Here is a 15,523-nt window from a genome sequence, read left to right on the forward strand (position 1 = left end):
ATACTGGAATTAATATAATAAAACACTATACTTACTCTAACTGCAAAGTATAAAATAATGCAATTTGTTTCGAAGATTAAGATTTCATTACATTTTCTGAGTGAACGTTTATCAGTTCTCATAAAGGCAACCCAAATATATTCGAAATTTTTTCCTTTCTAAACAATTTAAAATTAAAAACCTGTTCCATCGATTTCACAGGCGATATTACGAAAAGGGAACTGCAAAAAGGTTCGATAAGTATATTGATAAGCCAACAGCAACACAGCTTGAAGCTTTTGTCAAAAATAACAAAAAATTGCAATCGTTCAAGTGCGCGAGAAAGGCGAGAGAGTGTGCGTCAAGCAAAGAATGCAACCGGTGGCGAACTTGACCAGAATTTCATTCAAGATTTAAGGCATTTCATGGCCCTTCATAAATACGTGTGTGCAAGTATGTTTTGTTTTTATCATATATGTGGTGATAGTTACGGAAACAGGTTGCTCACTCCGCTATGCCACTTTTTCGACAGGCGCATATAACAGCACATTTCGAATGCCTCGGCTAAAAGTGCGTGCGTTTTAATCGTGTGAGCTGCGAAATGCGCAAAAGGGAAAGTTTTTCGTTTACATGCTAACTTCTTTTCATCAATCATGTTCACAGCTATACTCGTATGTTAAGTGTGGCAATAAAAATTAATGTATTATGCTAAATGATTGCATTCAAATTGTAAGCTAAATTTAGACGCGTTGTTTGCAATCTTTGATTTGAGCTTTTTCATAAATTTCTACGTTTTGTAACGAAATATGTGTGAAATAAAAGGTATATATATATACCTATTAGCGCTCTTACAATTTTTCGAATCACCCGTAAGCCGATTATTCGAATAGTCGGTTTGTAATCGTTTTTACGAATATAAACTGAAAAGTACTAGTCGTTCTTCTGCGACTATTCGAATAGTTGCTCTACTGCGAGTATTTGAATAAATGAAAATTGTTTGAAATCCAAGCAGCCTTTGATTTTTACCTCTTTGTTTTTTTTTTAATGAGCGCTTACTATTCGATTAGTCGACAACGAACGGTTAACCGAATAGTCAAAAATGAGCGATTCATCGAATAGTCGACAACTTACGATTATCCGGATAGATCAAACCGAATATTATTATTCGAATAATGCCCTATCCGGAATAGAATTGTAGATAAAATCTGGGTGCGGTTTGCTCCAATGTAAAATAATGTAATTGATCGATCGATATCGAATGTTAAAGAATAGATGATTCACCAAATTCACCATCGAAATCCACGAGCAACATATTGGGCTACACTTTCTTAATTATGTAAACAAAAGACTCAAGCACCGAACTCGACAGCTCTCGTGTACAATTAACTATGCACACAGATCACATACATATATACAAGTGCATGTTAGCAATTTATTTACAATTTGTGCTGCATGGCTGAATTCCTGTGGCTGAGCGCTAGTAACTTACAAAAGCAACTATTCTAAAAACGAACGAAGGAATGAGCAGATAAGCGCGATAAAGGCAAAAATCGTGTAAATGTGCAAACCTGCTGCCGACATTGCAAAAGCATTGCTATTACAACGAAAACGGTAGAAAAAGAAAATGAAAGAACTAATATTTGGCGTTGAAAAATAGCATTGCCTCGGCTATTTGCTGATAAAATTGGTACCGACGAAATTGTCCATGCATGCCGCCAGCCGACAAACGGTGCCCCATCAGCGCCATTGTCGGAGCAGCGGCAACAGCATGTGCAACCGCGTGCAAGACAGCAACACTTGTGCTAGTTGCAACTGGCTCTGCTGTTCGGATGTAAAATGTAAAAGCCAGTCAACTCCGCGCCATTCACCGTCAGCCTGCCGGAGTGCCAGGCAAGCTACCAACCAGCCAAGCAGCCGTTGTGAGACGCAATCACACGCCAATTCTGGCTGCAATTTGATTGTAAATTGCTCGCTATTGCTGCAACACCAGCTAAGATAATGGCGATACAGCATTGGTGGCAGCAACGCGAGCTGCGAGCTAAAGAAGATACTCAGGAGTGTTGAATTTCATATTAGAAGAGACCTTGATTAAGGTCATTCGCTTCACTTTGGTTGCAGGAAAGAGCTCGAGTGGCTAACTAAGTATGCCTATGCGTGTGTGTTTTATGTTTGTATGTGTACTTAGATGCATTTCTTGTTGCTGTACTCAGACAATGTCGTATATTTTTCTTGCTGGCGAGCAGGAATTTTTCATCTTTGTTTCGCTGTTGTTATTATTTGTATTATGCTGCATTGGTTCTTGATTAGAATGGCGAGGGGGCAGAAAAAGTTCTTGCTTTCAGATACAAAGCTAAAAGGCTGCGCAGTAATGAGAGTTGACAAGACAATAGCGCAAATTATTTGTTGTAACCATAGAACTTGTAATTTTGTTTATCCAATCAAATACACCATACATCGAAAAAAATTAAACTGTGGCATACAAGAGACTGAAAAATAAAACCTTTATTTATATATGAGTTAATTAAGTTTTTATTGCATTGCCATATTAATAACGTGTCGCTCAGAACTTTGCAACTATTTTTAGCTTTACATACAAATTGGTGTACTGTGTTTAATTATGTTCCAACTGTGATAGCTTAAGTAAAGGCCTTTATTTATAACTGAATATCCTGATGTATGCAAATTACTTATTTAATAATTCACTCAAAACGAAATATAAGGGTCCAATGGTATTTAAGCAACATATTGAATAGACACAACATCATTTCGATTGAATGCCCTTGTGGCACGGCGTTGTAAGACAATAACATTGGCGGCGACTCAGAAACCTCAAGCAACACCCACACAGTGCAGCAACAACAGCAAAATACTTGTATGTATATAAGAAAGCCGCAAATATGCAGCAACCTCAAAAGTTGGAAAACAGTCTGTGAGCTGGCACAGCAGCAATGCACCGATGAGGTTCGTTCGAGTGACCGCTTCGCCTGCAGAGCTGTCCACTTGTTGCATTGAGCATGAGTGTAATTTAATTTGTTGCAAGCCTTTTTCACAGTGCTGCCACAAATACTTGCATGCACAATGTAGGCATAAATCTTTATGCTTGTTGTTGTTCTGCATATTAGCTGTGGCAATTTGTATGCAACACAGCGGAACCACCAAGCCAACAGAGAATGCTTCTGCATCATTCTTACATGTTAGTTTGGAATTAGAAATATCATTTGCATATTTCCACACATATACAACCATACATGAATTTTTAGTAAGGTATGGCGACGAAGATCCAGCCGTTGTGGTTGACCGAGCCCATTTAATTTTCCCAGAAGTACACAAGTATGCGAGTGTGTTGCCAGATAAGACTTCAAAGCAAGTGCACGAAGTTGTAGTTAGACAAACGAGTAAACATTTGTTGTTGTTCTGCTTGAGCAGTTGTTATTGGCCGAAATTATTTACATTACATAGCGCTGTTTTACATGTTTGAGTGGCGTTATTGAGGCTCGAGTGTATTAAACGAAAGACTTAAGTAGCAAACTTGGCGATATGTGCCTAGCAATAATTTGTAAACAGGGAAAGGGAAAAGTGAATGGTTTTGCAATGAATAACTACATATGACAATCATATACTGGTTTCTTCTGGTTTCGAAGTGAAATGTTTTTAAAAATCATATTTTGCTCTATTTTATTATCGGTTGAATGTGGAAATTTAATTTATATTGAAGATTTAATTTCAATTGAACATCATTAAGCATTGATTTTAATTTTACTGCGAAGTCCTCTTTTTAATATTCTAAAAAATCTTATAAATTTTTTATTAATTTTCAAGTTTTATTCTTTGTATTCATGAAACACACTTTTCATGCTATTCATATTTAGATGATAGTCAATTTATTTTAAGATTAAAATATTTTGTAATGCCACGAAACCTATTCTATGCGGCTTATATTTGCTACTAACAAAGTTCCCTGCTTATCTAGTCCATGATTCCTAGGGTCTTTAAATTCGATTAGTTCATATTTAGAAAACTACTTACGCATGATCTAACTGTATTTATGTAATTGTACAGGTATATTCAAAGGAGTTGAGCGAGTGTAAACAATAAAATGCTGAATAATAACCAATAAATTATAAATAGCGAAAATTAACGCAAATTTTCCAGTAATTGCATCATCTATTGTAAGTGATCGTGGGACATAACTCTAAATATATTTATTTTGTTTGTTATAGTCTTAGTTAATTTGCAAAAACCAGAGGTTACATTAGCAGTCATATTTTTTTGTTGCGAAACAGCTAATCTATTATAATATGAAGTAGTGGGTAGTGACTGAAACCGAGTCCTACATATTAAAATCTGTTTTTACATCATGAACAAGGTGCGAGTACTCGTATAATAAGTTTGCCATGAAGTCTAAAACCCAGAAGAGAACGTTAGAGGCTCTATAAAATACTCTGTCTATTCGTTTAACAACAGTATACACGCGCACTAGGCTCTCAGTCTTTGAGATATCGATCTGAAATATCGCACCTGTCCTTTTTTCTCCAAGAAGCCAGCCATTTGTCGGAAACGCCGTTATTGGACCACTAGAGCATTTAACTCCCACACAAACTGATCAATCAAAATCAAGTGTTTGCATTGAAAACTTTCTTATTTGTGAAGGGTATTATAGTTTCGAGTTTCAATCAACTTGATATTATTATTCGAATTTTCTTAATTGTATGCAAAGTCTATAAATTTCCTTCTAAAAATTAAAAATTAGTTCGATAAATTTGATTTGTTGATTATTGTTACTTTAAATACTTTTCATGTTTGTAAATACATACATATGCCATATAACCTTCACAATAAATATTGGCTACTTGGTCAAGCAAGCCAAAATTGCATTATTTGTCGCATTTAAGTTACATAAGTGCCACATATTTTGGTGAAAAATAAAGTTACATAATTGGCAACGCGTTCGATTTGATGGTAGGCCAAATAAAAGAAGGCAATGACAGGCGAAAACGAAAATAGTTCCGTTACACTTGTCCACACGTATGCACTTAAAAGTACCTGCACTTAACATGTGTTACTCAATTACATATATGTGCAAAGGTGTGCAAATGTCAGTGAGTAGCTTTAGCATAGACAGTTATGCGGCTGGCGGTATGTTTGTAAAATTATTAAAAATCAAAAGTCTGCTTGCGTCCATAAACACGCATTTTGAATTAATTTCGTAATTATCAACTAATAGCTGGTGCCAAGTGGCGTTGTTGGCGTACAACAAAAACAACAAAAACAATACACATTTGTTCGCATAAGCTTAAGTACTTACGTATTAACCTCTACGCTGAGGTACCCTGAAGGGAAAACCTAACGGCTTCTTTTGTTTCGATCAATAACTGCAAAAGCAGCGAAAGCAAATTTAATATATGTCTTCCTCCCAAATATTCCATTTTCTGCTGGCACATGCAATGCAGGCGGCCACAAATGCTCGTAGAATGCTGTAAAAAACAAGAAAAAAAGTTTATATAAATAAAATAAAATAAAACAAAATAACGTTAACTTCGGCAGCATAAAATGGTATAAAAAAGTCTTAATTTTGATTTTGATCGATCAGTTTTTATGGCAGCTATATGCAATAGTGTCCCGATCTGAACAACCTGTGCCAAATAATATAGTGTTTCGGTATCCGCGATTCCGAGAAGCAGCAGCTTTTTGAGCAGAAAAGGGTGTGCCAAATTATAGACCGATATCTCAAAAACTATGGGACTAACTCGAATATATGCTAACGGATGGAGCGACGGATATGGCTAAATCGACTCAGAACAGCACGCTGATAATATATAATATACAAGTATATATATTTTATATGGTCCCTACGATTTTTTCTGTGTGTTGCAAGCTTCGTGGCTAACTTAATATACCATGTCCAGGGTATAAAAAAATGTGACCACATAATACCAGTTTCACAAGCTGGCAGTCCATTCTAATTGCATTAACTTATGTAGCTTGCTGTTTCTTCTTGAACACTTACGAGATTAGAAATCTACTTAGAGAGAGTCGTTATGTCCAGACTTGAATAGCATTGAAATTTCCTGCAGGGTGCGCATGCGCCCAATTTTCTTATACAATACTTGACTTCGAACGTTTACTGTGCATAAGTGCAGCCATATAAGTGTTTCGTAATTGCTGTCGTCAAAAGCAGCAATTTGATTAGTCATATGTGTATGCGTGCGTGCGTGTGTTGTGTTTTTGGCGCCGACAGCGTGAGCTGGCTGTGACTAATTGCCGTTAGCTTATGCTGTGCCATTTTCCAGCCATCACTTGGGTGTTGCAAGCCACTTTCGGCTTCCCTTTTGTCGAAATTATTTTATGTCGCCATCACGAATATATGATTTGATTTCACGGTGTTTCGACTTTTACGACGAGTTGCGAGCCTCCCGATACATTTCGGTTTTGCTCAATTTTACTGTGCTCGGCCAATCACCTTCACCGCTTGCTAACTTTAAGTAATTTGGTATTTGGTGTTTTTGACTTGAGCGCTTGTTGTGCTTATCGTTTTCCGTTACAGGAAGTTGCAGTTAGCGAGCGAATGAGCTACGTTGTACACCTTATGAGCTATAGAAATAGAAAGTGTTTTTCGGGGCACACACATTTACATACACGTATGTGCGGAGTCTGCCTGAATGTTGCATACATGCTGGTTGTTGAGTATTGGCTTATTTCACCGTTACGGGTTCATAATGTGGCGCGCTGGTGGTTATCTATGTTTTTATGTGCAGTCACATTTGTTGTTGTACAAACACATACATGCCAAGCGTATAATTTGGGTATTAATTAAGCCAAGCGGTGGAACTAATGTCTCGACAGCTGGATGTCGACGAACCCTGAAGTCTTAACTTTTGGCAGAAAAAATTGGGCAACGCAATCCGAAATTATGGCGAATACAATGATTTGTGCATGCCAAAGCTTTGAAGCACATTTAAGCAGTTTATAAATTGCAAAGTCAAATATTTTGCAAACACATTAGTATAACGGTCTCACATGAGCAGCACTGTTGCTCAACAGCAGTGGCGGCGGCGTCAGCTCTGTAAAGCTTGTGGGCATTGTTATATGGCAGATATTAGCGTTAGACAAGTTGTGCGAAGCCTTAAAGAAAGTAAAAGTTGTTGCGTTATTTTTAGTTTTTTTGTTACACTTTACTTGTAAGCAGCAAGCGAACACTTTTATCTTTATTTAAGTGGCTCCAAACTGGCGCTCAACAACAATTAGACCACTTGCTGACACACACCCACCAACACGCATAACTGTACATAGATTGACACAAGTAAACGAAAATAGTTTACCGTTAAATATATATAGATACATATACATATGGTATACGTGAGCACGCTTATCGCAAAGACGGCGCAGATTTGTCAAGTGATCATTTGCTCTCGTATGTTTATCGACTTTGCCGGCGATTTTGTGAAAGTGTTTACCTTTTAAAAACTCGATTAATATAGTTTATTTTTGTTTGTGTTATGCATTCCGCAAGCTCCTTTTTCCAATTCCAAAATTGAAAATGAAACTATTAACAGATATGCTACACACAGAGTATGTGCATGTATGTGTGTCGATGCGTTTGTCGATTCATTTCACTTTTCCTCTCATTTAATTGCTTCAATGATTTTCATTTTCCTTATAAAAAAAATTAATTTAAAATGATTGCATTTCTTAAACGCTTCACTACGCGTCATTCCATAACTTCTTGTGGCTGCGGCATGCTTTTACTTTTTCCTACGCTCCAACTGCTTCACTTCTGCCGACGTGGATGGTATTGCGGTTGCCGGCAATGTGGTTGGCAAAAGCCCATGTTAATGCATTTCAAGTGAAGATTGCCTGAAATTGTCGGAATATTTAATAAAAGTGGTGAATATACTTAAAACAATAATGCTGATAATTAGGAGAAGCAGCAGAAATTACTTGTGGCTTATCAGGGTCTCCTTAATATGGAATATTTGTTTAAAAATATAAAAGACAAATGATCCAATAATATATCTATTTAATTGTCAGAGAGAGAATTAGCAAAAGTTTGTAATTAAAATTAGATTTTATTTAAACTAAGTGTTTAACGTGCCGATAACTCTGCACAAAAGATTTATAAATGTACAAAAGAAACTCACCGCTTGGGCCGATAACTGTGCTATTATTTTCGAAATTGTGAATAATTTGTTGCTTAAATTATTTTTACACTAAATAAAGATGCGATTTCAAAAAATAGAAAAACAAAAGAATTAAAAAAAAGCTTCTTATTACATACTGCCATATATCGCCTATGACATTGAGCAAACAAAAGACTCCAGTAACGAACTTGCCACATCAATTTCATTAAAATCTTTAGAGCACGAAGAGCCGCTTTGAGGTTTGAACTTGGAATTTGAATTTAATAATGAATCTCAAATTAAAGGTTAAACATTTAAACATTTGCCATATTTTATCGGTATTGTATTACTCGAAGACACTTTGAGCAACTTCCTTCGTCACAGTTCCAAACTGTGCCATGTGCCACATATTTCGCCACTGTCACGGATACCATGTGATGAATGTCACTTATAAGTGGTGGAACAAATACAAATTACATGTAAACTGAAACTTTAAAAGGCGATGAAAATCGCATTCAAATCTAAGCAAGGAGCGATTTTTTGTTGCTTCGAAAAGTGAAATCCAACTGTGCAAACAAATACAGTAAACAAACATTGTCATATCACTTTATTTTCGTACAAAGGAATGCATAAGCACTTATGTTTGTATGTATCAGGTGGCTAAGTTTATTTGTGCGCTATTGTCTTGGCACTTTGAACACATGCTTTAAGACAGAGAAATGTCTAAGTACGTGCTTTTATTTGTGAGCTGGCGGCCTTGCTCTTGAAGATACCCAGTAATTCTGGCCGCCATATCACTGTGCGTTGTAAATCAGATTAATATCGTCTTTTGATGTCTGCAGGCAATGCCACTCTGCCACAATGCCACAAATGGCTGTTGTCAGCTTGCCCGACGCTCAGCTCGAGTGCACGCCAGATTATCTCTACGCCATCTTCGCTGCCACTCCGAAGTAATGTGATAGTCACACTGCACACTATTGAATTAAAGAATCGAAGCCGCCAAGATGGTGAGGGGTAGGGTAAATTGAAGTGTTAATAAAAATCGTACACACGCGTGAAGCTATGTGCAAGGAGCCATCTATGTGTGTGTATGAGGACGTGCAGCTATAAGTGAAGTGTAAGAACGAGTGAGCGAAGAGAATCGAGGAATAGCAATAGCAATAAAAATTCACTTGATACTGATATTGTACATGTACGAAAATGTGGGCTTTTGTGGCAGGTGAAAAGATTTCGCTATGAAGAAAGTATGAAAGATCATGTTATGTGCCGTGTACAGAACATCTTCACTTTTTCAACTTTCACTTGGCGGCTGCAGTTCTAACTTTTATCGAATAGCTTTGCAGAAACACAACTGAGGCTGAACCCATAATACATGTTAAAGACTAAAAACTCGAAAATGTCTTTGGGTTAAAACTTGAAGACCACTTATACCCAGAAGATATAAGGATTTAAATGAAATAAGGAAAATGGTGTATATATACGTAATATATTCCTTGTACTCAGTAAGCCTGGTCTCCGATGTAAACCACTTTGATTTTGTAATGTAGTAATTAGGTATTAACCAACTCAAGTTCTACTGTCTTTAACATTCAATTAGTTGTGCTTCAATGACTAACTTGTGAGAGCTACAATTTGAAGGTATTTTCGTATGACTGCACACACACAGACACTCATTTTAATAGACAAAATAAGCTGTTTAACTGTCAACGACCGGTACCAGTTCTTTCAAGTATTCTAACTTTTATTATCATTTGCGCTCACAAACTTATTTTGTGACTTTACTATTCCAGAATTACAAAATATTACACTTAGTATCCGTATAAGTACATAAGGCAATTTTGTAAGAGGCGCGCTTTCTTAGCTCCATTACGAACTTTTTCGGGTGGAATAATGTATTTTACAATGAAAAATTTTGCTTCACTTGAACCTCTATCCACGCAGTGACTATATTTCTTATTTCTTTTGCTTTCTTTTAGAATGTCGACAAGACATGTACGCAGGTCCATCTATTTCACAAATATCCCCAAAATCCAGTAGTCATATGATGTCTGGGGTTCCTCTGCTTTTGCACACTTCCCCGAAATTAGTGCTCGAGAGTACGATTACTGATACAAATACTCGTAATGTTGCTGCGGGTTTACTAACACGTGACGGCGACATTGATCGTGATGACAATGAAACACGCCAGCACATACGCATGAAACGTTCTGCACAACCGATATTGAATGAAAACTATCCAAAATCTGGGCCAAATGATGTGCATTTCCCCAGCGATACGGAGAAAGAAGCTAGCGCTGGTCATTACTTCCAATACAATATTAAACCGACAAGTACACTCAATGATGGCACCTCAGAAACGCCGGAGCGGACACAAGGCGCTCGCGTTGGCAAAACTTTGAAGCCTTCTTTTAATGGCATTGCGTCTACGCTCTTGCCAGCCACAACTTTAGTATCGGAGTCTTTTTTAGCGAAAGGGGGCCTGCGACCGTTTACGTCGGGGTCCCCGATCAACCCGACGCGCAGTACTGCCATATCGACGGCGGCCACTGCCACGGCTTTGCCGCATAATCCACGTCAAAACTCTAATCCGGATATACAGGATATAATAACTGGTATTGTTAAGCTACTGAATGGCAATGTTAACGTTCATGCTAATACACAAGGACTTCGGCGACCATCTGCTAGTCGTATTAATAATCGTGGACCACCTCGTATATCCGATGTGCAGACATTACCGATAGATTATGATACGCAAAAGAAACCATTAGGCTCATCTATTCGTCCTCCGCCATATACAGGGCCATTCGATCGGCCGGAGCGGCCATTTATTACAGGTGTACCGATTCCAGAGCAAATTGTCCCATTGAGGCCAGGATTTATTAGTCAACGTCCGCCATGGCATCGACAGAAACCACGACCTCCAATTACTACTGCTATTGGGGGTAGACGTCCGATACCGCAATATAAGCCAATGCCGAATACACAATTATCGCCTCCTGTCGCTGAGGAGTCTGCTGCCCCTGTCAAAGACATGCCTGAGATGACATCATCCCAGCACTCAGGAGAAATGGAAATTTCCGTCCCTCCAGACTATAACGATGCAAATGGTGATGTGCCTAAACCAACTGACGCCACATACGACTCAGAGTTTTCTAATGAGGACACAAATTCCCAATATATTGAGGTATCTGATCAGGACTCCAATGAAACTGCTGATCAAGCTCCTATAACGGTTGAAAAAGACGAATTTGAAGAGGAAGAGACAGCGCCAATGCCGCCATCCCCGCCGCCTGCAAAGAAAGATGAGCAAAACAGTAAGAAGAAACCCAGTAAACATAAGGGCGCCGACAAGAAGAAGCACACTCCAGAAGATTTTGCAGCAATAATCGAAACCAACTCCGCTGTACATACTGAGTCTTCAACATATGCACCAATGCCAATGGAGATTAGCGAAGGTGCCATAATTGATCCATCTACAGAAGAGGTTATTTTCATGACACCTAGTAAAACACCAACACTTGAGATCAGCTCCCAACTGGATGATACAAGTTCATCTACTGAAATAATAACTCAAAACTCCATTATCACGACAGCATTACCAAATACTATTCAGAGCCCGGTTATGCTGAGCCCATCAAGCAGTACTGAACTGTTGGCGACCATTCCACCTGCTTCAACTAATACCACTCCCAAACCACTTTCCACCACTACTACTGCCAGACTATCAACTACGACATCTTCTACCTTCACCTCTGTCGCCCCGCCCGTGACGACCCCTGCTAACACCCTCCCCACGCCAATGCCTCAACCTCCATCTGACTATCAACCACGACCAGGTATAGTTCTTGATGATCCAGAATTCAAACCGGGTGGACGACCGCGGCCTCCACGACCAATTCAATCCCGTCCCGGTGATGTGCAACAACAACCACCATATAATATTCAACCAACACGACAGCATTTGCCTCCTGGCTATGGGGAAATATTTGACGTAACTCTATCGGCCATTCAAGGTCCTGGGTCCGTAGGTGGTTCGCAGCAGACGATTAATATTAAACCATATGGAACTTACGGCAACAGTGGGGGACAACAAGGCGATATCATACTATCCGCTGCAGGTGATGATGGTTTTGTTTCAATCGATGGTAAGCGCACTTACATCAATCTCTTTGGTGAACCAACAGATCCACCCGTAGGCGTACCAACTACGCCGGCGACGGCAGTACCACAACTACCTGGAAGTGGTGTTACTGTGGGAAGTGGTGCTGGTAGTGGTAATGGTATTGATGGCAGTGGAAATGTTGGATCCGGTGCAGGTAATGCAGTTACTCAGAACAACTTACCCAGTCTAGGATCAGGATATGGTATACCCGAAACAGAGGTTGTAGATTTGGAGCCCACAAAGCCCAATAACGCAAAACCACAATCGTCTACTACTAATTCTGGACCAACGAGACCTCACTATCGTTCGCGACCAACACAACCACCTGTGCGCATCGACACTTGCATTGTGGGCGATGATTCGACCTGCGATCAAGCACAACATGAACGTTGCAAGACCGAGAATGGTGTATCTAGCTGTCATTGCAGACCCGGTAAGTAATAAATTTAAATATGTTTAAGACTCGTTCTATAACTATTTCTTATATAGGTTATTCGCGTCGCAAGCATCGAGAACCCTGCAGGAAGGTTATATCTTTTTATCTGGGCATGCGTGTGGACCGTATTTATGAGCATCGCATTGTGTGGGATAATAAACTTTTGGATAAACATAGCGAGCCCTATGGACAACTGAGCTACGAGTCGATTAGAGCAGTAATATACAACACAAAGCCACACAAACCCCTTACAACATGCAAAGCATAATATTTGACTTTTTGCTTTCAGATTGACTCGGCCATGTCGATGACCCCCTATTCGGATGAGTTCATGGATGCACGAGTTAACAATATTTACTGTGGTGATCCAAATCTGGGTGGCAGCGCTGTCTTTGTGAACATGACCATCAAAGTAAGTATAAATCAATAGGCAATACCAGGGTTCCAGATCTATCAGTAATTTAAAAATGTTCCTTAGCTTGACGAAAGTGTGGAAACTTTGCGACCAAATCTACGCGCTGATGTTCAAAAACATTTGTTGGGCGTACTGCACCGACGAAACAATAATATTGGTAACTCTGTTCTATACGTGTCTTCGCCGGAGGGCTCCATAACGGCCTTACACGACCTGGATGAATGTCAGTCCCGCGAGTTAAATGATTGTCATGCGAGTGCGTTATGTTCTAACTCATGGGGAAGTTTTCGTTGTGCTTGCGAAGTAGGTTTCCGTGATCCATGGGCCGATCAACCACAGCGCGCTGGTCGCGACTGTCAATCTTGTCCGGACTCATACTGTAATAATCGTGGAACTTGCAGTTACAATGAAGAAGGAAATCAAGTTTGTGCTTGCGATTCTAGCCATTATGGCGCACAATGTGAGATCGACGGGGAAGTTTTGGGTGTAGCCATTGGAGCTTCCTTGGCAGCCGTTGTTATTATTGTGTTGACTTTGGTTTGCCTAATAATGTGGTCCCGTCGTTGGCAACGTGAACAAAAGAACGCTATTGGTTCGCCAGTCTTTGGTTACATGAATACGGCTCCAATGAAATCCGCTGGCCTTCCGGGACAACCGGGCTACCAAGTGACATTGGAGGACCGTATGCGTTGGGCACAGATCGCTGATGTAATGGCACAAACAAACCATTACGGGGTAAGTCCGATTGTGAGTATATCGAAGAGAAATTACAGAGGCTAGCTGCGGCTATAGTAGCTCTGTAATAGCATGTGTTGTATGAATATTCGAAACTTATTTGTCTAAAGCCGCAATATTCCTTGCAGGCCGAACCAGTGGGACCCACACGACCATCGTCGGCAATGTTCGCTTATCCGAATCTACAATCTATGGGTATGGGCACTATGGGAGGCATGTCGATGCAGGGCACCATGCAAATGCATCAGGCTGGCAGTATGGCTCCACCAGTTCCTCTGCCACGGTATGAGTGTGTATACCCCTCAGACAATTCCTCAAATACGAATAAAAAGTTGTTTCATATCAAACCAATCTGCTTGCTCTTATAACTATTGACTTTTTTTTCCAGAAGACTGGGGTTGAGTGCACGATCGAATGGCATGCGAACTTTGGAGAATTCCAGCTCAAGTGAGGAAGAGGATCGAGCTGATTTGCTCGGCCGAAACTTTCAAGTACCGCGACCAAAGAGTAGAAGTAATGGAAGCATAGCGGTAAGTTTTTAGGAGAAACTAATATTTATGGTAAAATAATGGTAGTTCTTCGGTAAATTTGTAAAGCCTCAACTAGTGGTGACATAAATTTGTCTACATCACCAATGAGATGCGAAGATGGAGTCGATTTCGATTATATTAGTTGTAAAGTTGAAAAGGTCTCGTCTTTGTAATCTGTGTCGGCATGTCCGTTTCTACCACTGAATAGGTTTTAAGTAAATTGTTTTCGACAATGTAATGTGTTAACTCCATTAACCCATAATGTAGCGCATGCTGCTACGTGTCATTCGTTGAATCCGATTTAATTCATGCAATACCTCAATTACCAGTATTTTACATTTGACGAACAAAATCTCGTATGCTTTGATACTTTCCACAGAATCAGTCGGGCATCTACTATGACGTAGATTACGAGCCATCAGGCAATGGCATCGGTAACACGAGTGTAGATCATTTGTATGGTTCACAAAATCAATCATCCTCTCACTCACACACGCACTCTCACTCACACAGTGGCAACAATCACATACCGGGACCACAAGGCATACCAATGAGCACCTACACATCCGGACGAGCCCCAAGTAGTTACTACATGAAATAATTCCGTTATCGTTTAAATACTACGTATAACAACTAGTATGTATGTATAATGTTAGTATGTATGAATATGCCTGCTTGTAGTAATGCATTCGAAAGTCGTCTCGAACGCTTTGGTTGAATTTTGAATTTTCAAAAACGGAGGGTCACTTCAATTCTTGTAATATGCCTTAAGAACTAGTCGTTAAGAGAATATGTAGCTGTAAATAAGAATTAATGAAATAAAACGATACTATTAATTTATTGTATTTAAAATCATTCCTAAGTAAGTCAAAGTAACTGTTAGTTAAGTCCCATTTTTAGTTAAGCTAAGCCTATTTATCGCTCCTATACTAACTTCGGCTAACTTCGGCTCAAGCACGCACGTGTAAGGCAATATCTTGCAGAATGCAATCTTTTTTAATAACTTTCGAATTTGTTTATAAAATACTACATACCATACACAATTGTTTTAAATTTAAGTAATTGTAAAAACTCAGTGTACATACGTATATATTTTAAACAAATGTAATAAATTTAATAGAGACCAAAAATATGCGACAATAAGTTTCA

The 15,523-nt window shown here is 39.1% G+C and overlaps 1 protein-coding gene across 11 annotated transcripts in view; it reads left to right on the forward strand.

Moving 5' to 3' along the window:
* pwn (pawn) overlaps positions 1-15,506 on the forward strand; it is a 30,542-nt gene extending 15,036 nt beyond the window's left edge. For 4 of the 11 annotated variants that reach the window (XM_036367558.2, XM_070108612.1, XM_036367559.2 and 1 more), the window contains 7 exons: positions 10,073-12,691; positions 12,748-12,911; positions 12,984-13,106; positions 13,173-13,856; positions 13,973-14,175; positions 14,233-14,374; positions 14,754-15,506. In XM_036367558.2, the coding sequence (XP_036223451.2) occupies positions 10,073-12,691; positions 12,748-12,911; positions 12,984-13,106; positions 13,173-13,856; positions 13,973-14,175; positions 14,233-14,374; positions 14,754-14,975 (4,157 nt within the window). In that variant the 3' untranslated portion in view covers positions 14,976-15,506. The remainder of the gene's footprint in view (positions 1-10,072; positions 12,692-12,747; positions 12,912-12,983; positions 13,107-13,172; positions 13,857-13,972; positions 14,176-14,232; positions 14,375-14,753) is intronic. The other 7 variants (XM_036367565.2, XM_070108614.1, XM_036367561.2 and 4 more) reach the window with 7 other exon arrangements.
* Positions 15,507-15,523: the final 17 nt, after the last annotated feature.

The sequence above is a fragment of the Bactrocera oleae genome, chromosome 4, assembly GCF_042242935.1.
Source record: "Bactrocera oleae isolate idBacOlea1 chromosome 4, idBacOlea1, whole genome shotgun sequence".
NCBI lineage: Eukaryota > Metazoa > Arthropoda > Insecta > Diptera > Tephritidae > Bactrocera > Bactrocera oleae.